This window comes from Lacerta agilis, chromosome Z, assembly GCF_009819535.1.
Source record: "Lacerta agilis isolate rLacAgi1 chromosome Z, rLacAgi1.pri, whole genome shotgun sequence".
Classification (NCBI taxonomy): Eukaryota; Metazoa; Chordata; class Lepidosauria; order Squamata; family Lacertidae; genus Lacerta; species Lacerta agilis.
In genome coordinates this window covers 22,728,426-22,752,743 of record NC_046331.1, presented here as the reverse complement: position 1 = coordinate 22,752,743, position 24,318 = coordinate 22,728,426, and the positions used below count along the sequence as shown (strand labels likewise).

Here is a 24,318-nt window from a genome sequence, read left to right as displayed (position 1 = left end):
GAGCCTCTAAACAGGGTGAATCGGGGGTGATTTGGCTCCCAGTGCACGTTGAGGAATATAAAGTGAATTAATGCAAATATTTAAATCTGTGCCCTCACCTTACTGGATTTTAATTTCATTGTCAAGTAGGGGAGGGTGCTTCCAGAGGTGGCGAGTGCTCAACAAAATAAAGTAAAATCCCAAATCACCACCAGCTTGTTAGGCCCCAACCCAGTTTGAAAAAAATGCACAAATTACGACCCGCTTAGCCAAATGCAGACTACCAGCTATGTGTCAGGTGCCAAGCCAGGAAGATTCGACCTTTTGAATCACCACAGGTCAAGTTGAAAAAGGGGGTTCTGTCTAAACTGGAGAAAAACAAGACGCTGGAGTAGATGGGCAACTGGTCTGATTTAGCAGGGCTTTTCTTCTGTTCTTAAGGATCCTTGTCTTGCTTCACATATACAACTGTATGCTCAAAGGCCCTCCCTTGCTACAGGTATTGGTGATGTGTGTATAGATAGCAAGGGAGGAGTGTGCAATAATAGGGTGGGGCTAATTGGCATGGTCCTGCTCCACACTCCAACATTGTTCAAAGAATTCCCAAAAAGGGCAAGCATCACCTTTCACATCCTATGAAGGCCACATTTGTTGTGAAGCCATAAGTAGTCTCAGGAGTGCCAGCTTGGCCCTGTGACTGTGGGTGACCAGGGCTGTGGGTGCCATGCAGCGTGCATGACCCCAGCGCCAAATTTCGTGGGTGCCCAGCCCCTTCATGGGGAATTTTGTGGGTGCTCGGGCACCCAGGGCCCCAGACAGCTGGCACCTATGAGCAGCCTCCAGGATACACACTTAAAAAAAGAAAAACTTTTTGCAGTTATGAAAATGATGAGGAAATGCACCAAAAAGTGCACTGGCGTGGTTGACGAGGTGGTGTATAATTCCCCCACAAGCAAATCAGAGCAAATGCCCAATAAACAGAGGGCATATTATAAATTCTGCACAATTTGTGCAAAACAAATCAGGATGACTGCTCTGTTTAGTCCTCATCCACAAATGAGACAAAGGAACATGCACTTGATATTAGTCATCTATCGTTACCATTGCCACTACTCACCCATTCTTGTATCTGCTGTTGTTGAAATTTATATTGCAAGTCCTTTAGGGTCAGGGGGTTCCCTTTTCCCCTAGCTTGTGCTTACCCATGTTGGAGGAAAACAAATAAATTTCCTTCTCTTGAGTTTGTAGTTAATGTATGTGTTACTGTAAACCACACGAGGGCACTGTTTGTCTAGCAATCTGGCCAGCACTTGTTCGTAAGCCTCTTTGTCTATGTTAACTCCACCCCTATAAGCTGAGCCATTTTGTTTATGATTCTCCTCTAGCTTGTTGAGACAAGATGTCTTCTGTTTCTCACTCTCCTCACTATTCATCCTGTACTTTCTTCATGAATAAAGCATTTGAACTCCAAGAACTGCAAGTGATTATTCCAAACTACGGTAATTACATCAAGCTGCAAGGTCTGTTAACAATCAATGCCAGCAAATCTCTGAATTGCCTGGTTTGGAATACAAATTTGGCATGTTCATAAAGTAAACCCGTATCCTGATTGTGCAATTTCAATTCATTTCAAATGTTAATCTGAACCAGAGAAGTGGGAGGCAACATCTCTGCTATAGGAGAGAGGTAGGGAAAATGGAAAGGAGGAAGAGACCTCCCCTCCCTCCTTGGTTTTAGAGGAGATCTCATGATATGTCTCTGGAAACTGGTGCTGCTGGTGGCTTCTCTGCTAGTAGTGGAGGTGGCAGGGTAAGATGGGAGGTGGGTGGGGACGGCCCAACCATGAGACAAGCTAAGCCTCATGGACGGCAGAATCCCCAGGTGCAGCAGATCCCAATGTAGGTAGATCTTTATTCCTCACTTGTTCCTGATGTAAATCTTCACTCATTCCTTCTTCCCTGGTGGGGAGGGGGTGCCTTTTGCATTGGGCCGGCCCTGGAGGCTTCCACACTCGTGGGCTGGGCCTGGGTCAAAGGCACCTTTGTCTGGAAATGTGCTGGTCTAGGGGTGCTCTTCTAGAATGGGGCAATACCTTTTTCCAAGGAGGTTTGGTGGCTTGTGTTATGTATTGAAGTTCTCCCCCTAGGCCACTAGGGGTGTGTGTATATAGTTCATTCTGATGCAGTTCTCACTCAGGTTGACACATGCAAATGAGGGATTGAAAGTTACGTTCTTGGATTGGGTAACTACAGAAAGTTGTTACTGTTGCTTGTAGCTGAGTTTTATATAAGCAGGCTGCTGAGCCCTTCAGTCCTGTTCCAGCCTGAGAATAAACAGAGCTGCTTGGAGAATCACTGTGTCGTCTGCTATGTCCAACCACTATTTAATAGCTTGGAATTAGGTATGAGGCTCAAAATGGGAATGCCCAGCTCCAGCAAGTGGAAGGGAGCGAGGAAATCACCTGAAATAAAGTGGAGTGATCTTGTGCAAATGGAACTTCTGTCGAGAAGATTCCTTTAGCCGATTATCCCCCTGCCCATCTGCACAACCCCCACTTTGAAGGGTTGACCCTCTGGAGAGCGTTTTTTGGAAGGTGCAGGTGGGAGGAGGGGGAAGAGAGAGTTGTACAAACTGTTTTTGACTCGTGCAACCATTGGACACAACTCAATAATAAAAGTATATACAGTATTTTATTCAGATGTTGCCACTGATAACAGATAGGCATTGAAAACAAAAGCAACAGTACAAAAAAGGCTCAGTAAAATGAACAGCTATCATATCCATATTCGTTTCATTTTTCTGTCAAAAGAGCTGTGATACAATTCAGCTGGCTCAGATAGAAGGCAGGCATACCTTCCCAATGTGGACAGATGCAAGCCTTTAAGCTACATTCCCCACAGCTGAGGATTAGGAATGGCAAAGCTTGTGTTTCGCAGCCTGGAACTTTGATTTTCCCATTCTGGGATTTGTCATTTGTTCATGTCAAATTTAGCAAATACTTTGGCATTTACTTAATGCAACTAAAAGGAAACTACTCTTACTATCAGAAGCAATATTCAACAGTGCTGTTGAGGAAGGACCATAGCTCAGTGGTAGAGCATCTGCTTTGCATGCAGAAGGCCCCAGGTTCGGTCCCCAGCATCTGGAAGAACCTCACTGTCTGAAACCCCAGAGAGCTGCTGCTAGTCAGTGTCGACCATATTGAGCTATACTTGGTATAAGGCAGCTCCCAAAGTCCTGATGAAATGCTATTTTCTAGCAGAACAGATAAAATGCATTGCAAGGCTATAATGGTTTCATGTGAATTACACTAGCGAACCCAGTGCCTGGAAGCAGCTGCTATCTGTGATAGAAAATATGTTTGGAGATATATACTGTATGTGTGTGTATGTGTGGTGAAAGAGAAAGACAATGATATATTTGGCTGCACATTTCTCTTTCGTTAGCCATTTGTTGTTGCCCAAGTAGGACCCAGACATAAGACCCCCAAGCATTTTAAAGCATTTCACACCAACATGCAAATCAGTGGCTCCTGCTCCATTCCCATTGAGGATGCTAACTGGAAACTCTTGCTGTGAGGTGACAGCCTTGCCTGGGCCTGTCAGCCCTCAGTATTCAGAACTCCAGAAGGTCATCGCTAGTAACAACCTTGATGGTGATGTGACCTGGCATGCCATCATCTTCGCGACTCCCTCTGCCCTGGAGTTGGAACTTCTGAAGTCTTCTGGGGTCGTCGGGTGATGCTGCGATCTGCACTTGTCCCAGGAACTGGTCGCAAAAGAGCTTTCTGTGCCAAACCTACAGAGATAGGAAGGAAATGAGAAATAATTGCTGCTAGATGGGCTGGCATTTTCCTCCCCCCCCCCCACACCCCCTTCCCGCGACTGGAAAGGGTCAAAGGGTCATCTGTACAAGTCCTCAATCAGAAGAGCTCTCCTCTTTCAACCTCACCTTGACCTCTGTGGGTTTTGTATATCACTGTTGCAGATGGGAAAGATGCGCCCCCAACACAGCTATGTGCTGCTGCTACAGGCTGCAAGCATTTGAAACTGTTTAGAGGTTCCCTCCCTCAGCAAAGCGGTCTTCCCTCTTATATGACAGCCACAGAGGATGCAATTAACAAAGACATACGGATCGTGTAACTATGTGTGGTGTGTTTTTCACCTCCCTGAAAGGCACCCCCCCCCAAATCACAGAAAAAATGCAGTTTTAGTCTATCTAACCACATGCATCCTTTGTTATCCTGGTTTCCTCTCACTTACCTTCTCTTCATATATACACATATAGAGTATTACAAAGCCCCATCTGCATTGGCATTCCGCTGACTTTAAAATGCATGTGTTTCATACAGCCATTCCTATCACATGCAAATCTACTACAGCCGTACCTTGGTTTTCGAAGAAGCTTAGTTCTCAAACACTTTGGCTCCCAAACGCCACAAACCCGGAAGTGACTGTTCCAGTTTGCAAACTATTTTTGGAAGCCAAACGTCCAACGGGACTTCCGTGGCTTCTGATTGGCTGCAGGAAGCTCCTGCAGCCAACTGGAAGCTGCGGAAGCCCCGTCGGACGTTCGGCTTCTTCCAAAAATAGTTCACAAAGGTACAACTGTAGTTTCATTGCTGTGTTGTTTTAATGGGATTGCTTTACTGCATATTTTAATTATGGATGTTTAAAGCTTAAGTTATTTAGAAGGCTGTTTTGCCATTAAGTGGTCTAAAAATTAATAAATAACAGCCAGCATTTACCCATCACAATATACCTGCTTTTTTATTATGTTAAAATGTACTACAGTGGCCACTTGTAATTTGAAGAAAAAGCAGTTGGGGAGTCCCAGTCTACATCAGAGCCACACTCCAGTTTCCTATTGAAAAATCACCCCTAGCTGCTACTAAATGCCTCAGGTAGTGTATATGGCAAACTTTTCAGCAGGAAACCATTTGGAGGGGGGCTTTCTAGAATGAAGCTTTGCAACTGCTTTATCATCCCCCCCCCCAACTAAAAAAACTGGTCCGTTTAAGCACACTTTTACAAAAGCATGTTTATTGTAATATACAGCAGGCTGTGAATGTAACAAGTAAGTAAATCAACTATGTTTGCCTTCTGCAGGACTGCTGCAACCAATCAGTTGTTGCATTCTAGGATCCTACTGGCCTAATAGCCTGGTAAACTTCCTCCTGGGGTCTGATTGGGCTGCTCCTGCAGGCCAATCAGGTTGTTGCATTCTAGGATCCTACCTGCCTATTGTTCTAGGATCCAAGCTTAGTACATAACAGCCTTGCTTAAACGGCTGACACGAGGAGAACAATGGTAGTGGAAAGCGTACCTCTTGGAGGAAGATAGGTTAAAATAACGTAACACATAAAAATCAATAAAATTAAATGAAAAATCCCTCTTGAATGCATGCACAATGTCCCACACATCCAAGGCTATGGTCACATGCCTCAAGATTTGGTATGAAGGCTCATACAATCATCACCTTCCTGAAACTAAACAGGTCTAGGTCAGGTCAGTGTCTGGGTGGGAGGCTGTCTGGGAATCACCTCTAATGACGTATTATTGTGCTTTCCGTGTTAAACTGGAACCTGTGTTGTTGGATTTCTGTTTTTATTATATTGCTTTAAGTTGATTTGTACTATTGTATGCTGTTCAGAAATGCTTAAACGTTTAAGCAGTTTAGAAATACTTTAAAATAAAACAACTAATGTATGATACCTTGCTGTGGGTTCCATAGAAATTTAAGAAAACAAAAGAAAAAGAAGGAAAGAAACTGGTAGAAAGCAGGTGCAAGTAGGAATGTAATAATTTCTCTTACCTGGACAATAATCGGACTCTCAATATTCCTCTGGTAGAAAATGGCTTGTGTATCGAAAACAGCACTGAGGGTGCCCTTCTGCACAGGAGAACGAACTTTCTGATTCTCACACTTGATGATAATGTAGGGATTTGCTCCTGGGAGAAAGACAGTGTTGTTCCTCTTTCATCACCACCACCATCATTCATTTAATGCGATATACCCACTTTGCCACTATACAAATTCAGCCACATACAGTACCAAAGAAACATAGGGACTAGCCATCTAAACAGTTCTGCTAGCACAAAGATTTTAGCTGCACAATGGAACTTTCCCACCCTCTTCTTTCCCTGTGCACCACCCTGCAACTCCTAAATCTGTTTCAGATTCACTTTCCTTCCATCATGACACTCAAGGTAGTATACTTTCCCAGCCAAGCATGGACTTAGTTTCAGCAACGTGGCTGCATCACATGGCCTCAGACAATGCCCTGAGATGCATGGTACAAGAAGATGCAACTGGTGAAAAAACAGGCCAGCTAGACAGCTCACTGGGGTGGGTATGTCATTATTAATATGTTTGTTTGTTTGTTTGTTTGTTTGTTTGTTTGTTTGTTTATATCTCGCCGTTTCCCCCTGACAGGACTTAAGGCAGCTTTCATATAAAAATGAGAGTGACTAAAAGCATGGGGGGGGGGCGGGACCAATAATTAAAAAGCAATTAAACATTTATAGAAGTAAAACTAATATACACATATAAAGTCTATTAAAACCATGCAAATAAGAACAGCATGGCACCAGCCCTTTCATTAAAAGCACCCAATTCCCAAAATCCTGTTGGAACAAGAAAGTCTTCACTTGCTGGCAGCAGGACAACATTGAGGGAGCCAGTTTAGCTTCTCTAGGAACAGAGCTGAAAGTCTGGGAGCAGCCAGTATTGAGGCCCTCTCCTATGTCCCCATCATTGAGCTATTTTTTTTTTAAGGAAAATCAGCAAAAAGTACACGGCCAACATGGCTTGTAATATGTCCGGATTTCCCTGGACATTTCCCCCCAATTTTCACCCAGACACTCCCTTCTGCCTACAATATTCTGAATATGTCAAAACTAGGGCAGGTTCAAATGAGGGAATACGGTCTTTCAGGTGGATTGGATGGAAGCAATGTAAGACTTAACAGGAATATCACAACCATATTACTCCACTGCTGAAATAACTGCATGGGTTGCCAATTAGCTACTAGACTAAGTTCAAGGTGCCGGAATGCAAAGCCTTATACAATTTGAGAACAGGACACCAAAAAGTCACCCTATCCTGTACATTGTCAATTGATCATCTCACTTTGTCAATTGATCATCTCAAGGGTACCCAGCAGATACCATCTTATCACAATATTGGAATTAGGTCTTTAATGTGGCGACACTCACACTCCTGCTAAATATTTGATAGGCGCTTGTTGAAGACTTTCCTCTTTCAACAAGACTTGTAGGTGAAACTTGTTGTCTATCTGTACTGTATTGCACTGGATTTTGATTGTATACACATAATTGTTTTTGCTGTTTTTACTTGTATTGATTTATTTTTTGTTTTTAAGTTATTTTTATATGTACAGTTCTTTTAATTGTGTGTGTGTGTGTGTGTGTGTGTGTGTGTGTTTAAAAGGTAAAGGGACCCCTGACCATTAGGTCCAGTCATGTCCGACTCTGGGGCTGTGGCGCTCATTTTGCGTTACTAGCCGAGGGAGCCGACGTACAGCTTCCGGGTAATGTGACTAAGCCACTTCTGGCGAACCAGAGCAGCGCACGGAAATGCCGTTTACCTTTGCGCCAGAGTGGTACCTATTTATCTACTTGCACTCTGATGTGCTTTCGAACTGCTAGGTGGGCAGGAGCTGAGACTGAGCAACGGGAGCTCACCCCGTCGTGGGGATTCGAACCGCCGACCTTCTGATCGCTCTGAGGTGCCTCATAGGGAGCAATTCATGAATGATATGAATAAATAATAAGGTGCTCAACAGAAATTATAGGAAGCTTACCATTCCTAGTCTTCAGGAACAGATGAAAGGAGCCTCATACACCATTAAAAAGCAGAGGTTCATTTTGTTAAGACAGGAGCCAAGTGACCTTTAGCCCACAAGAAGGGCAGTTATTGCAGATGCATAAACTAATCTTGGACAATGTCTTTAAATGCTGCCACCACAACATGGCTTTTCAATGACAGCCAGACATAAGCATCTCCTTGTCCTGCTCATTTTCCTCTTGAACAAACCCTTTGAACAGGCCAGGCACAAGAAGAGGGGGAAATAAAACCCTCTCCGAGTTGGCCACTGGGGTGCCTTGCCTTATTGCTCAGCATGGATTAGATTAGAGGATGTTATGGCTCATTGGGTCTGAAGTGGATTTTTAAAATTTTACAACCTGGAAGTGGCAAGGAGTGGATAGAACTCTTGTTACGGTGGATTTATAAGAGCTCTGGCCAAACACTGCTGTCCTTTGACAGATGAGCCTTCATTTAAAATGCTGCATGAAATCACACTCTTTCCAAGCACATGGACTTGATGGGAATGAACTTCTGGTGGCATCATGTGGAAAAGGAAGGAGAAGGGTTGGCATTTTCAGCAAAATGAGTTTGGGTTTCTGGTGTGTGTGAGAGAGAGACAGAAAGAGAATGCAGGGCCTCAAACTCACAGCTGCCCATCATTAAGAGCCAGTGTGGTGCAGCAGTTTAAGTGTTGGACTAGGACCTGGGGGAGACCAGGGTTCAAATCCCCACTCAGCCATGACACACATTGGGTTAGCCTGGGGGCCCGGAGTTGTGGCATGTTAGGCTGAGGGGCAAGATCACCCAGTGAGCTTCATGGCTGAGAGGGGATTTGAACCCTGGTCACCCAAGTCTTAACCTGGTGCTCTAACCACTCACACCACACTGTCTCTCATGTCATGGCTCTAAACCTGCCCATATATTAAGATCAACAACAGAAGCCCTCGTTGTTTGTAGACCAACAGGGGAGATGGTCTTTTCTGTGGTGGCCCTGTGGATGTCAAACTCCTTACTAAGTGAATTTCACACTCCAATGTTTTCACATTCAGGTACACAGAGGACTAGCTGCACAGCTAATCCAGAAAGCGAGAAATCATAGTGGTCAGAGAAAATGGTGGTGAAATACCAGCAGCAGTGAGGGAGGAGGAACAGTGGTGTTGAAAAAGGTGGATATTCGCACAATGGAAAGAAATTTCTCTCACGGCTGAGTTTCTTGGACCTGAAAGTCAACCCTGGCAAATTATTCAGAATAGCCCTGCTAGGCACTGAAGGCCATTTTGCTGTTCACTGACTACAAGTACTAGCTGTAAATCTAAGTAATAGGCTTTTAAATACCCTGTGCTCCACGTTGCTTGGTGCTTGCAAATCCCATACCCAGTACTTGGCAGCCAGAGGTGTTCGTTTTATTGATCTGTCAGTACTGTAGTAGGAACTGAGAAATAATCAGTCCTCTCTCAATCCGCCCGCCTCTGTCACACACACACACACACACACACACACACACACACACACACCTTTGGGAAATGTCAAAAGAAAAATGTTCCATGTGTTTGTTGGGGGCAGGGGAGGACGGCTGTAAAAATAATGATTTAGCAGCTTGAGCTGAGAAAATTCCACTGCTTTTTAAGACACGTCTGCTTTTCTCTTTGTATATCAACCCCTTTGGTTCTCTGTTCTTGTAGGGCTTAGGCAAACACATGAAGCCATTGCAAAGGTTGCAAAATTTACCAAATGCCAAAAAATTAATAAGTGGCTAAATGTGGTACTGCCATTGAGCTTGAGGCCTCAGGCCAGATGACCTTCCTCCTGCCACTTCCGATTGGCCTTGCTCAGATATATACATGCATACATAACATCTGGATACTATGCTGAATGCCATTTATGCTTAGAGCATTTGCAGAACACTGACTACTGGTATTTATCAAGGAAAACTGCCAAGGAGTCTCTGTGCTATTGAAATTGTTCCAAGGCTGTCAGAGAAGGTTGGCATAAGGGTTGAGAGGCATTAGGTGCAACGGCAACTAAATTACATGATGCAGATTTCCTTCCCGCTCCTTTTGAACAAACTGTTATCAATCGGTGGATTTTAAGAAAATCGAAATAAGGTGATGTAAGTCAAATATTGATTGCTCCCATTTATCATTCATTCAATATGAAATTACATAGAATGTTACTAGAGATGTGTCTTTGTGTGCATTTCCAAAACTCAACAAAAGCTATTTTGAATATGCATTCTTCACATATTATCCCACCTCTATGGCTTTTGGCGTTCAGTGTTTAAATTAGGCTAGCAAGCAACCCAAGCAACAAATGGCTGAAAAAGAAACATGCGTAGGTTCCAGCACTTCTCTAGCGTCAAATGTCCAAAGACAAAGTGCAGTTAACAAATAGACAGCAGGGGGCGCTGCTTGACTTTCAAGTGAGTATCTTCCTTTCATGTATGCTAAGTTTAAAAGGAGCCTGAGAAATTAATCAAGACTGGGTTCAGACAGATGGCTTGTCCACACTTCCGCTTGTCTCGTGCTTTTAGTTTGTCCCATGCTTTCTAGGCACGTGTTGTTGTTATTATTATTTGCAGTCAGCTGTTGCCTCTTCAATGCTCTATTCAGCACAGACTGCCCTCTGCCACCTCCATCTACCCAAACAGCTAACATGAAAGGAGAAGAAGTGAATGTTAGTCTCTGGACAATTCCAAGGCACACGGTCATCTCATTTCATGAAAACCACGGGGGAGTGAATCCAAGCATAGATAGGTCAAAGTGGCTAGAATAAATTGTAAAAGGCCTCATTCAGTGTTTATCCATTCTGCCACTTACCCCTGGGGAAACCTGTGTTTTAAGTGCTGAATCAGAACCTGGGGTGCCAACTTGAATGAAATATTGGGGGGGGGGAGCAGGTAAGCCCTGCCCTGCATAATTGATCACAAGATGTGGCACACACACACACCATTTGAATAGCAATGCTCGCCAGCTTTGGGAGGGCCAAGCCCCCTCAAATATTTTATTGGCTCCTATGATCAGAACAAATGGGTTTTCTGGAGGAAAGTGGCAGGGTAAAGGCAAAAACGCTCAGACACGTGCATTCTAGGCATGGGACAAGTGGCAGTGTGGGCGAGCCCAGAGTCACCTTGAAACCAACCTTCCATTGCCCAGAGCTAAGTATGGACTATGGATGGACAGGGCATTTCTTCAGATGGAAGTCACCAGAACTCAGTTCCAGCACCTCCATTATAGGAGGACAAGGGAGGCGTTCATGATGAAACCCCAGCACCTCTTTTTCTAGAAAAAATAGCACTGTGAATGGGTGTGTGCCTTACAAAGTGGAATCCCAGCCCACCTGAAACTGCAATTTTAGGTCAGGTTTAGATATCTCAAGTTCAGACTGCAACATCTGACTATCAGCTTCATTCCTGGGTTTTTAATACGTTTCATCTCTGTGTTATTCACTAAGTTGACAGGAATGATTTCCCTAAGAACATGTTGTACAGCTCTCTTAAATCTTAGTTCCCCTTCTTAATCTTAAGCTCACCTGCTAGTTTTATTTGACAGCACAGTGTTTCCGTAGATTAAAGGAAATTGAATTTTAATGTTCAGGTCATCTGAATAATTTACTAACTCAGTACAAGAATCACAAAGACTTTTTTGGATTAACCCTTTGCACTTACCGATATATGGGTCTTGACTTTTGAGACCCCCCACAGAGTGGACCTTAACCTGGGACACTCTCCGAACCAAGCCACGTAGGACGTCCAGGCAGCCTATCTTGGGTTTATGCAGTGTAAGCTCCCTGGAACATCAAGACAAAATGTATCAGGTAGGTAGGAATGACTGATGGATAAATACCAGATTCTGTATGGAATATTGAACTTTTGCCTCCCTTAGTAGAACCAGATACATTGGTGCTTATGGACAAATGAAACAGTGTTGCGGGTGATTAATTTCAAAGTATTACAAGTGGGGAGAAAAGTTCTTCATGGGGGGTGGCACCTTCTAATGATATTTGAGCATGGTTTTTTGCTCCAAGGTGTCAGGGTGACTTTTTATTGGCACAATATTTAAAATACATTTGCTAACATTGTAGGATTGGCGCTTTGTTTCATTGAGAAGGAAATGGGGTAAGACCAGCGGTAGGCATTTCTGGTATTGCATGCCACAAAAATAATACAGGTGTGCTGTGGAGTCTTGCCCACCCCTGTCAATCCGATGTTTAACTCCGCCCTCCCAAAAATATGTTTCTTGATTTTGCAGTAAATATACGTTAAGTGAGCACATTAAAATTTATAGAATGAGAAAATGTGGACATCCATCCTCCTTGCATCCTCTTGGCAGAAGCCAGGTAAATATTCACCTTTTTAATATTCTATTATATGATCTTCAGTCATGTCTGTCATTCCTTCAACAGGATTCTTGCATATCATATCATAGTTTCCATGAACCAAAGGAGACAGGACACACATGGGCATAGTTCTAATAAAAAGTCAGGAAGTCCAGATCTATACTGATGCAACCAATATGGTGTTCTTCATTCATGTGCAATAAAGGCCACCAACCGGGCAGATAAAGTGTCTGGTTTCCAACCCACCCTGTACTGCTATGTTATGAGTGATTTTCCCTGCAAGTGCTAACCACCTATAAGGTGCTACCCACCTTATTTTTATGACTGCAAGCCATTTTACAATGTTTCATTATTCAACTCTAAAGCTGTAACCTATCTGGGGACCTTAGAGTGAAGAGTAATTAATTAATTAATTAATTAATTAATTAATTAATAAAGTTATAGTAATAGTAAGAATCTCCATTCTTATAATTTGAATCCTACCCTCTGTAGCAGCAGAATACAAGCTTCCTCCATCTTCTATGCCACAGCCCTTCTGATATTTGGAGATGGCTATCATAACACCTCTCTGGGCTCATCCAAACTATGGCTTGTCTAACCACTTTCCCCAGGGGAAACCTGGTCTTTACCATTGAATCAGAGCAAACATCAATGGGGTTTTCTGTGATTTGACTGTTTGCTGTGATATAGTGCTAAAGCACAGGTTTTCCTGAGAAAGTGGCAGGGCAGACAGAAAAAAATCTCCGACTCGTGCTTTCTTATGCATGGGACAAGCAGAAGTGCGGATGAGCCTCAATCTTCTCCAGGGTAAGCATTGCCAACTCCCAAGGCTTGATTTCCAGGAGCTTGGTCATCTTTGACACCCTCCTCTGTACATGTTCCAGCTTGTCGAAATCGTTCTTAAGTTGTCATGCCCAGAACTGGACACAGGACTCCAGGTGTGGTCTGACCAAGGCAGAATAGAACTGTACTACTCCTTTCCTTGATCAAGATACTATACTAGTGGAGATGCAGTCTAGAATAGCGTTAACTCATGCTGTATCATACTGTTCACCCATCTAAGGCTACTAAGACCCCCTAAATCCTTGTCATGTGTTCTGCTGTCAAGCCAGGTGCCCCTAGTATTCCAGCCTATATGTAGAACCTTGCATTTGTACCTACTGAAATGGGACTTTAAAAAATGGTTTTGGCCCAGTTCTTCAATATATTAAAGCCACCCTGAATCCCGATCCCTCAGTTCCTTCAAATTGTTTGTAAAGATGTTGAACACCAAGACCCCACAGCACCCCACTTGCCACTCCCCACCCCCCAGGATGGACCATTGGTCCCAGGTGTCCTGATTGTGCAGAGCACCTAAATGTGAGCAGCTGCTCACGCGCAGGTGTTATTTTTAGCCCTAAGAGGATTTTTAGTCCTCTTAGCCAGGCACCCCACAAGTTAAGGGCCTTGAGGATCCTGAAGCTGGTGCAGATGATCCCCTTGAGGGGCCATCCAAGTTAAGACCTGCTGAAGAGTCTCTCGAGCTGTCAGAGGAGGAGGAGGCAAAGCCACCCACATCCTCAAGAATGTTGGTGTCAGAAAGTTCCAAGTCTAGCCTGAAGAGCAATGGCATAACATGTGTCTATGACCCCAGAGCCATCATGCTAGTCATGAGTGAGCAATCACTGGAGCTCTTTCACTAGCAGCAACAGTGATTAGGATGTGGTCTAAAAAGATAGCATATATAAGGCCACCCTCTTGAGCCCCCCACTTGCTGGAAATAACACGGGGCTCTGGCTCCCAATTCCCAGGTTGCCACCTTGCTGAATTTCTTGCAATATTCACTGTGTTCCTCACATTTGGACCTAAACTGATTTTCTGTGATTGAGCTTGGTTTGTTTGGACTGTGCTGCTCCTGCAAGCCTGCCTTGAGTGCTTTGATGAGAGAGGCTCATGCCTCCTGGGTCTGGGATGCTAAGCTCCTGAGGGCACCCCTGGACCATGACCACAGATGAGCAAACAAAAACATGTGCCTATTACAGGGAGTTGCAGTCAATACAGAAATACCCCATACATGAGTAACCTGTGAAGAAGGCTTTGCTGTCATGATGAAGTCCAACATGAAGCTACCCCTTTTGTGGTCCCATGACAAAAATATTGTAAGACCCAATTTAAACTCTGCTGTAGGAAATAGCACACACCCCATGCCTCATTAAAACTAGGTGCTCAGCTACTAAGCATGGTTCATTAGCATGTCAGCATAGCACGCTGCAGATTCTGCAACATTTCTTTTCTTCTGTTTTTGAATTTTTAAAGCAACATTCTGATTGCAAGGATAACCTGTGTGCGACACTGCATAGGTATCTTCCTCTTGAGCACTTTGCATTTAAACCAATCCTAATTCTTTAGAAGCTGGGAACACAAAGACCATGTGATATGTGTGTTCAGAATATCTTCTCGGCACAGCCCATTAGAATGGGACCTCACTGAGGACACACCAATGTTCTGATATGGGGAAAGGAGGCATTCTCCAGCTCAATAAGAGGTATATAAAATCTGTCATGTTCCACTGTTCAACCTAATTTGTTTGTGTACACCAGGAAATCCAATGAAAACATAAATACACAGAAAGAAAGAACACTTTATTCTAATTGACACTTATATAAAGGAAAAAGAATGATAAACAGGAGTGATGTATTATCAATCTGAAGTGGGGTGCATGTTTTGTGAACACTCCCTTCCTCCCCTCTCAAACACCTGTAAAGTAAATGTAAAGGGACCCCTGACTGTTAGGTCTAGTCGTGGATGACTCTGGGGTTGCGGCGCTCATCTTGCTTTACTGGCCGAGGGAGCCAGTGTTTGTCTGCAGACAGCTTCCGGGTCATGTGGCCAGCATGAATAAGCTGCTTCTGGTGAACCACAGTAGTGCACGGAAACGCCGTTTACCTTCCCTCCCGAGCGGTATCTATTTATCTACTTGCACTTTGACGTGCTTTCTAACTGCTAGGTTGGCAGGAGCAGGGACCGAGCAACGGGAGCTCACCCCGTCATGGGGATTCGAACTGCTGACCTTCTAATCAGCAAGCCCTAGGCACTGTGGTTTAGACCATAGACCACACGTCCCCTCAAACACCAGTAGAAAGGCACTTTTGCATCCTTTTGTGAAAGGGTGCAGACCTATTTGCTACTGTGTGAAAGCTGGGGGTGAGAAGAATGCATCTCCATCCCCAAGGCAGCTTCACATCAAAGAATGCTCCTTTGGAAATACTGTAATCGAGAGAAATGAGAGTGGTTGTAAACAAGCATGGGGCAAATGCACAAAGGTTGCATGCAATGTAATCCCTGAAACAACAGTGAATTTCATCCTCACAAGAAATGGGTGCACCCCTTTTTGAAGTCATCATGTCAGTGCTCCCCACTGAAGTGTGTTGTACATCTGTCTCACTCATCATCACTCTGTGAATCTTTCGCTTCCTTGGTCTAAGACAGATGAACATGTTTGTCTCATGCATGCAAGCCGAGAAGAAATGGGAAGGGAAAATTTCCATCATCTTCAAGTAGTCGTAGTACCTGAGCTCTGAAGGCACATCTGTGAACAGCCTCAGAATGAATTCAGCTTCAATATCAGGTCTGAAGGTGGTTGGGACCAGGACATACCGGCCTTCCTTGAGGCACAACTTCGAAAATACCATGCGATTGTCAATGTACATGGAAGTTGCCATCTTCTCTTGCATTGTTATTGTATGCATTCGATACTCTCTGTTGGCCTCAACCTAGGGTTAGAAAGCAGATTGGGTTGCATAGCATAGAGCAATCTAACACAGCATGAGAGTGAGGTAGATCCTATGCTGTCCCTTCAAACAGGCAATAAAGATAAAGGTAGATTTGAATGCTTTAGAGCAGTGTTTTTCAACCACTGTTCCGCGGCACACTAGTGTGCCGCGAGATGTTGCCTGGTGTGCCGTGGGAAAAATTGAAAAATTCAAGAGAATTACTTTATATATAGTCAATATAGGCACAGTTAATTTTTTTAACATTTTCTAATGGTGGTGTGCCTCGTGATTTTTTTCATGAAACAAGTGTGCCTTTGCCCAAAAAAGGTTGAAAAACACTGCTTTAGAGCAGAAGTGGGGAGTAGACGTGTTTGTGTATGTGTGTGTTTTCACTTGCTCTGTCAACTAAAGCCTGGTGCAAAAGTCACACCATTTGATTTGAAGAACTGAGTGTCTCAAAGTACACTAAGGATTTTGTTTTCGGTATCAGAACTGAACTGAGCTCACAGCCACATTGTGCAAAAGCCTGCTACATGGAAAAGGTCACCTTGCGATTAGGAAACCCATGCCAATCTACTATAAATCACTCATAGATGTACCAGTAGATCCTGACCTACCTTCTGCCTATGTCTACCTCTGCTTTTGCTGTGAGTGATGCAACAATGCTTGCAATAAGATAGCTGAACCAGCATGTGTGCAAGTATGTGTGTGGCACTGATTCCTTCTGTTTTAGTAACTACTTACTAGTAAAGTAGATTACCTCCCTTCAAGCCTTCCTGCTTCTTCTCCAGTAGCAGGTTGTGTGTGTTTGGCCTGATCCAGCAGGCTCTTCTTATGTTCTTATGCTCTTACCAAACTCCAACAGCTTTGGCAAGCAGCATGGACACCTACCTTGAAGATTTCAAAGCCAATAACCAAGTTGTCCCCTTTCCCTTCTCTTTTGTAAATGCGCTGGTCCTTCTGCTGCAGGCAGATCATCACTTTGTCCTGCGACTTCTTGACATCAAAGACATACTGAAAGGGAAGGAAGAGGAGCACAGGGTGAGGGGAGGGCTGTGGCTCAGTAACTGAGCACCCGCTGCTGTAAACAATGCCTGTGGCTGAGATGATAACAATGGATTATCACAGGATTGGGGTGCTGCCCGTTCCAAAGTCCTATGCACGGCAGCCACTCCACAAACAAATGAACATTATGGGAATTATCATGCTCACAAGACCGGTCATATCCTCCTGGGTTAAATCCAGAGCTCCTTTTCAGTCCTGTACATCCCCCCCCCCAAACTGCATTGGGTAGGGATTAGAATTGTGCCCATATACCCTGCCCTTCACATGTTCAAGGGGCAAACACCAGTGATCTGTGCCCTCAGTTTTTGCAGGATATAGGCTGCATGTAGGGAGCAAACTTGACCTTCACAAAAAAATCATTCCGAATGCCTCAAATATAGAACAGAACAGAATAGAATAGAATGATGAAGAACTTGAAGATGATAATGATATGGAAATGGAACAAACTAGATTTATAGGCAACCACAGGATAAAGCGATCTAAATCAGAATTAGACTAGTACAGAGGTTTTCAACCTTTTTGGGTGCATGGCTCCATTGACCAACTATATTCTTTCTGTGGCACCCACGTGGGGCCTAGGAGCCCAGTCATGTCACCTCTTGCCTGCAGAGCTGGCAGCCTCTTACCCTTTTTCAAACACCCTCCTCCCTTGGGGTGTGTTCCCTCAGCATCCTCCCCTCTCCTTGGGAGTCCTCCGGGCAGCCACTGCTGCCACCCCTGGTCTCTGAGCTGCCCCTCCTGCCCCAAACAGAGGTGCCTCCTCATGCTACCTCACAGGGGCCAGGGCAGAGGATGCCCCTAGCCTTAGTGGACCAATGGAAACTGGCCAAAGGTGAACATGAGGTCAGCACCTTAACTTGGGAGGCAGCAGCAGCAGCAGCAGCAGCAGCAGCTGCAAACAACCAAACAGATGTGCAAGCCTTTGGGAGAGAGACACAAGAGGGCATTAGAGGAGAGAGGGAAAGAAAGAGGGACAGAGGACAGTGTTACCAGTGGCACCCCAGACCATCATTCAAGGCCCCCTAGCGTGCCACAGCACGCTTGTTGAAAACCACTGGACTACTACTTCCACCCAGTACTGCACCCCCGCTAGCAAACTGGCTGTGATGCAAAAACATAACCTGGGAAAGCAGTTTTGGGAGCAGTATCTTCTTCCTGCCCCTACATCTCAAACTGAAAGGCATGGCAGGAAAACTGTCAGCTCAGCTTTGAAGAAGAAGAAGAAGAAGAGTTTGGATTTGATATCCCGCTTTTCACTACCCGAAGGAGTCTCAAAGCGGCTAACATTCTCCTTTCCCTTCCTCCCCCACAACAAACAATCTGTGAGGTGAGTGGGGCTGAGAGACTTCAAAGAAGTGTGACTAGCCCAAGGTCACCCAGCAGCTGCATGTGGAGGAGCGGAGACACGAACCCTGTTCACCAGATTACGAGTTTACCACTCTTAACCACTACACCACACTGACTTTGCTGTGTAATTATTTCCATATAGGTTTAACACTGGTGAAGGAAGAAAAAAAAGCAAGTATAACTGTGCTCCAACCTGTGGGTTTTGTAAGAAGGTGGCTTTGTTATTTAAGCACCCCCCAGCACGGTTTAACATTGGGTCTGGATCCTTTGTCCACTCTCCACGAATCATTTTCTTTTCCCAGGTCTTATGTATACTAAAAAGGGACGTGTTCACAATCCGGCAGATGTCAACATCGGTGAAGTTTTTGCACCAGTCTTCAAACGACATCCTAACTCAAGAGAGTAGAAAAAAAATACAGTTGAATATGCTCTGGACAGATAAAACGTGTGTTTTGGGGCACTGTGCTTTTGCACAGGTCACATGACTTGCATGGGAGTGCAGCCCAGAAGACGAACATCCCAGTTTTGCACTGGGACATTCTGGAGGGTATGGTAGCACCATTCACATAAAGAAACTACAACAGAAATATCCATGTTTTCAAAAGTAGGGGCTCCATGGCTTGGCTTTTGAAAAACAGGGGGTCCGCAGTACTTAGGTAACTGGGAGCGACTGGCATAGAGAGTCGCAGGATTGTGGTATAGGACATGGGCAAGGAAAGGATTTGGCATGCACAAAACACATACACACACACTGTGGTGCACTCCAAATCCCCACCCCTGCATCACCCCATGGCTTTTCAGAAAAAGAAAAAGAAAAACAAGTAAGAAAAATGTGAGGTGTTCAATGCTCAGGACATCTCATTTAGTCAATGGATTTAAAAACAGAACAATTATTATTTAGGTAATTTTGCAGATCAGAAATTCAACAGAGACAACCAGCCCTGCAAACTCACCTACTACACAAGCATGTAATTGGTAGAAACAGCACTTTCCCTTCTGCTGCTGTCTCTCTGACTTAAGCCCACACTAAAAGGTGGGGCACAGCTACAGACACAGGCAGGGGGAATACCACACTAGTTTTACAGGTTACAGTAACGCTTGCACTTCTGTCCCATTTTCTGATGCTCCTTTCACCTGTGGTGTTATGGAACTGTGGTTTTTGGATTGATATATCAGTGTGTCATGCTAAATTTCATTCATCCCAGTGGGCGTGGTGTGGAACAACAAAGAACAACAATTGTACCTTGCTACACTCCCACCCTTTCTGCACATGCATCCTTCTGTCCCCCCATGATTCCCTCAGGACAACAGCAGGAAAGAACAGTGTGCTGGTTTGATGCCACTGCAAACTTTATCACTTCCCTCCTGTGATTCTGGGGGCTAAGGAGGCTGCAAACAGATCTTTCAGGAATCAAAAGACACAGAAATAAGGACTAAACATGCACTATTATTCCATCAATTTTCTGGAAGTAGTTTTTACATTGTATAAATGTGGGAAATTAGCAGCCAGATCTAACAATGCCTATTCTTGCAAGTTAGCAAGAGATGGAGTTAAGACCACAGAGCTGTACTGCTGATAGGCAGAGACTCAGACCATAGAAATGTAATTTGGTAGAGAGGGCTCTGTGTGATGTCATTTCTCCTCTCTTGAGCGGGCATAATTGAGGAAGTATTTACTGTTCCCTCTCTCCCTTTCTCTTTGACCAGCAATGGGAGCAGACAATGGGAGCAGACTATTCCATTCTCAGGCAAACGCTTGAGGCTGCTTATACTGTAAATATAAGTATTTTGTCTGCATTTACTTTACTGCTGTTGCTGTTGAGAATGAAGACTAAGACTATGAGCAAGTAAATCATATTTTAAACTTCTCAGTCTGTTGTATTATTTTCTGTTAAGTGGAGTAAGAAATGTGGGAGCCAGCTTATTTTGCAGCTGGACTTAATTAAAGGAAGGCACAGCCTATTCCTATATCTTCCCAATTTTTCTTTAAATTCTGTGCAGTATATGTTCAACCCACAAATGTGGGTGTCTGGAGGGGCAAATGGCAATTAATATATCATTTCTTACATTTAAAAACCCATCTAAGCCCAACCATAATGTGGAAATTAACAGGGAAGTATTGGGAAAGTGGAATAAACTGCCAAGTAAATTCAGCCATAGAGATAGAAGTTGTTTGCTAGAGAGACTGAATGGCAGAAAGGTGCTTGGCTTGGCTTGGCTAGACAGGAGATATGGCAGGGGTGAGAGGAGAGAAAAAGAGGGATATTTTCAAGGAGTGGGTTGGACAGCAGAGCTGGAGGGTAGAGAGATGGGCAGAAGTCAAGACTAGCATCAAAGTTTGGCACAGCTGAGCATATGCCAAGGGCTCCCAGCCATTCAGAGGATCCTCCTAAAAGAGCCACCAGGACCCATTGCAGTGAGTAAGTGGACTCACTGACGAGCAGTGCCTTGCCAAGGCCCTCTAAAACCTGGAGCTGAGGCTGGATGAAATGGGAAAGTGGTGGTGCTGGTGGCTGGAGCAGTGCCTCTACCCAAATTTTCCTCTTCCTGCCTATGAAATGTTATGGGCCTTTCAGTTTTCTTGACGTATAAATGGCAGGAAACAAGCAGTGCTGCCTTAATGAGACCACTTCCATTGCTCACCAGAACTCTCCGTCGTTTTCAACAGTGAGTTTTAATTTCTTCCGTTCTGCTTGGCTCACGCTTTTCCACTCCTCTGATCTGAAGGGGAGGAAAAATGTTAAATCAAATAGCTCTTTCATTTGTATAAACATATATTTAAAGCGAAGAGCCATAAGGTGAGTGGTAGAGTATCTGCTTAGCATGAAGAAGGACCTAAGTTTAGTCCCCAGCATCTCCAGGCAGGGCTTATCAGGTTCATTGTGTGTCAGGTTCATTGGTCTATTTTCAGGGGCTGCATGTAAAATTGTTTCTTAAAAAATGAGGTAGAATAACATAGTGGTTAAAGTGCCTGAATAAGACCTGGAAGACCAAGTCCATCCCTCAGCCATAAAGCTCACTGGGTGTGAAGATAAAATAGGGAGGGTAAGAATCATGTACGAATGAGTGAATGAATGAATTTTGGGTTGACTTCCCTGGAAAAAAGAACCCTCTTTACTGCTGAATCAAAGCAAACATCAATCCACAGGCAATCTGATTGATGTTTGATCTGATTTAGCAGTAAAGAGTAGGTTTCCCAGGAGAAAAGTGGCAGGATGAGAGGAAGTGTAGAAGAGCCCTCTGTGTCTGTGTTTGCATGTACAGTACAATATTTTGGGCACAAGTGGGGGATCCCATGATGGTCCTCCCTACAAAACAAGAAACCTACAAAACTAGCATATCAGGGAGAAGACTATTTTACAACCATTTTCCTAGGTGCCCTAGTTTTCTATCTCCATGCTAATGATGATGATAATGTAGATCTACCTAGAGCCATACATGGGCAAATCTATGCATTTTCAGTCTGTGTTTCTTACAAATTATTTTCTTCTGCTTCTGCATTAACATGATTTAGAAAACAAGACAAAACCCACTTGTCCCACTAGCTAGGGATGATGGGAGTTGTAATCCAAAAACAGCTGGAGACCCAAGTTTGGGAATCCCTGCTCTAAATGGAGCCAGCCACCACCATGTTGCCTCTGTCATCATGTGTCTCTTGGAAATTTTTCCACACTTGAGGGTGTGTTTCTTTTAGCTTTTGCACCTCTCTCAAAAAGTGACAAGCGCATCCTAAATATCAAAGCATGCATTGCTTACTCATCGCTCCATGGACCGTTCCACTCGCTCTTTCCCCAGGGGTTCCTCAACCTGATCATGAAGAGTTTCTTAGTCTTTTCCCATGGCAGGCGCTTCTCTCCCAGGGGCATCATCAGGATTTCTGTCACCGAGTAGGCATGGCCTTTGATCAAACCCATTTCAGTCTGTCCCTCAAATTCATTAGAGGACAAAGGCTGTGGCGTAAGAAAAACACAAATTAATGCAGGGATTTCGAGTCTTTGAGGAACATAGAATCTAGTATTTCCTTCTTCTTAAGTAATCCTCTGGGTCCTTTTATCAGTTTTGCTCCCCTGGTCCCAGTATTGTTCTGACTTTAACACAAGGTCCTCTGATCCTTTAAAGCAAGGGTGGTGAACCTGACTCACGGGCCGATTTGGCTCCCAATGCCCACCTGCCCCAAATCTGACTTCATACGTGGCATCAGGGGTGGGGCAAGGGGAGACATAGCTGGATCAGCTGCTCGAACAAGCTCCCCATAAGGAACTTTATCACACAGCCCATCGCTACAGAAAACTGGCTGGAGGTCACTGCTGATCAGCACTGACTTTGAGCCTGCTGGGCCAGCAGTGCTTCAAAGCACCATGCAGGGATCTCACCCCTTCCCAAAACATACCTGCTTTTTTGGGGGGGGGACCATGATTTGACATGTTGTATATTGCACGGTATAACTTCGGATAGTTTGGAACTGTTGTCTTAGCATCTCGGTTCATTGAGATTCATTGCTAGGATTTGCACACCCCAGCTTTGGAGAGCATGAATTGTCTACTGAATTTTCTAGTCCTTATTGGCCACGCACCTCTGCTTCTAGGCTTCTTTCCTCTTACTTACCTGTCCTTGTCTCGGACTGTCTGTTCCTATACACACTGCTGCCACTTCTAATAACGGCAACTAAAGCAAAACATTCTGAAGCTGGGGGTGGGGTGGGTGAGTGAGGCAATAATAATAGAAACACAAATCAGTTGAACGGTTTTCTAAAAGTCACGATCAGTGTTAACTAATGCCAAATCCACCATGTCCGACCATAACTGCAGCTCACAGAGAATCACTTCATAAGAGATCCACTGGTATTTCCCATGGGCTTCTCACCAGTCCTAACAATTATTCACTTGTATTCTTCACAAACAACACAGCATGCGTTTCCATGACAGCACAAGGAGTTATAACACTATTCCTTCTTGTTAAAGCTGCAAAGACTGAAAAAGATTTCCATTAATCTTGGTGGTGACTTGCCAACCTGAATTGTAACCCGCTTCCTTTTTAAATTTTATTTTATTACGAAAAGCAATTCTTAGTACACCAATGCTTTCTGTATCCAAACACAGGATCTCTCAGTCACCTGATAAAACCAAAACATGTGGCATCATCTTTCTATTTTGAGTTATAAAGCTACATAATTAATTAAAAACTCTCTGTGTAGAAACACGTAATAGCGTCTGCAAATGCATCCACCTTTGCTAGAAGGTAAATTGTGAGGGAAGCTCATTTAAGCTTGATGTTGAATTGATATTGCCCTTGTCTCCAAGGAGCAATTTTCAGAGGCACAACTGGTGCAATTGAAGAAAACCGTCCATCATACAACCGATCAGCTCCTGTTTGTATGCCTCTTGATATTCTCATCACTGTCGGCAATTCTTGCTTTTATCCAAAACCGGAGTCAAACTTGGGAACGTTGATGGACTTTCACATGGAGAATCTTACACAGCTTTTAATTTTCCGCCCCATGTGTATTTTTACCACAGGTCAAGAGAAACCCATAGCCTTGAGTGTCTGAAACCAGTTGGCTAGATAAATGAAGAGCACCATATGCTTTTCTCAGCAAACATCCGCTATTTACTGTTAATGTAAGCCAAATGGAATGTCTTCATACAAGATAAAGAAGAGACAAAGAAAGACCTCGAGCTCAGTGCCTGCTCTGCACGTGGAGGGTCCCAGGTTGCATTTGTAACATCTCTATGGGGAGTGGGAGAATGTCCACTGTCCGAAACCCCAAAAAGAACTGCTGCCAGTCCATGCAGAAAACACTGGGCTAGATGGAACAATGGCCTGCTTCCTGTGTTCCAGTGAGCTGCTACGAGCAATGTATTTTGTTCAGTCTATCAAAAGACTGGGGTGCTGCTTGTTGCAGAGTCCTGGGTAAGATAGCCATTCCACAAAGGAACATAATGGGAAGCATCATGTTCACATAAGCCCCTGGGTTAAATCCATTCCAGGGCTTCTTTTTAGCCCTGTATGG

The 24,318-nt window shown here is 44.1% G+C and overlaps 1 protein-coding gene across 2 annotated transcripts in view; it reads right to left on the bottom strand.

Annotated features, from left to right (window-relative positions):
- Positions 1-2,672: 2,672 nt before the first annotated feature.
- CAPN6 (calpain 6) overlaps positions 2,673-24,318 on the bottom strand; it is a 56,158-nt gene continuing 34,512 nt past the window's right edge. For both annotated transcript variants that reach the window (XM_033137805.1, XM_033137804.1), the window contains exons 7-14: positions 22,065-22,258; positions 20,952-21,029; positions 18,502-18,697; positions 16,788-16,910; positions 15,694-15,896; positions 11,474-11,595; positions 5,794-5,930; positions 2,673-3,777 (exon numbers count right to left, since the gene is read on the bottom strand). In XM_033137805.1, coding sequence (XP_032993696.1) covers positions 3,595-3,777; positions 5,794-5,930; positions 11,474-11,595; positions 15,694-15,896; positions 16,788-16,910; positions 18,502-18,697; positions 20,952-21,029; positions 22,065-22,258 — 1,236 coding nt within the window. In that variant the 3' untranslated portion in view covers positions 2,673-3,594. The remainder of the gene's footprint in view (positions 3,778-5,793; positions 5,931-11,473; positions 11,596-15,693; positions 15,897-16,787; positions 16,911-18,501; positions 18,698-20,951; positions 21,030-22,064; positions 22,259-24,318) is intronic.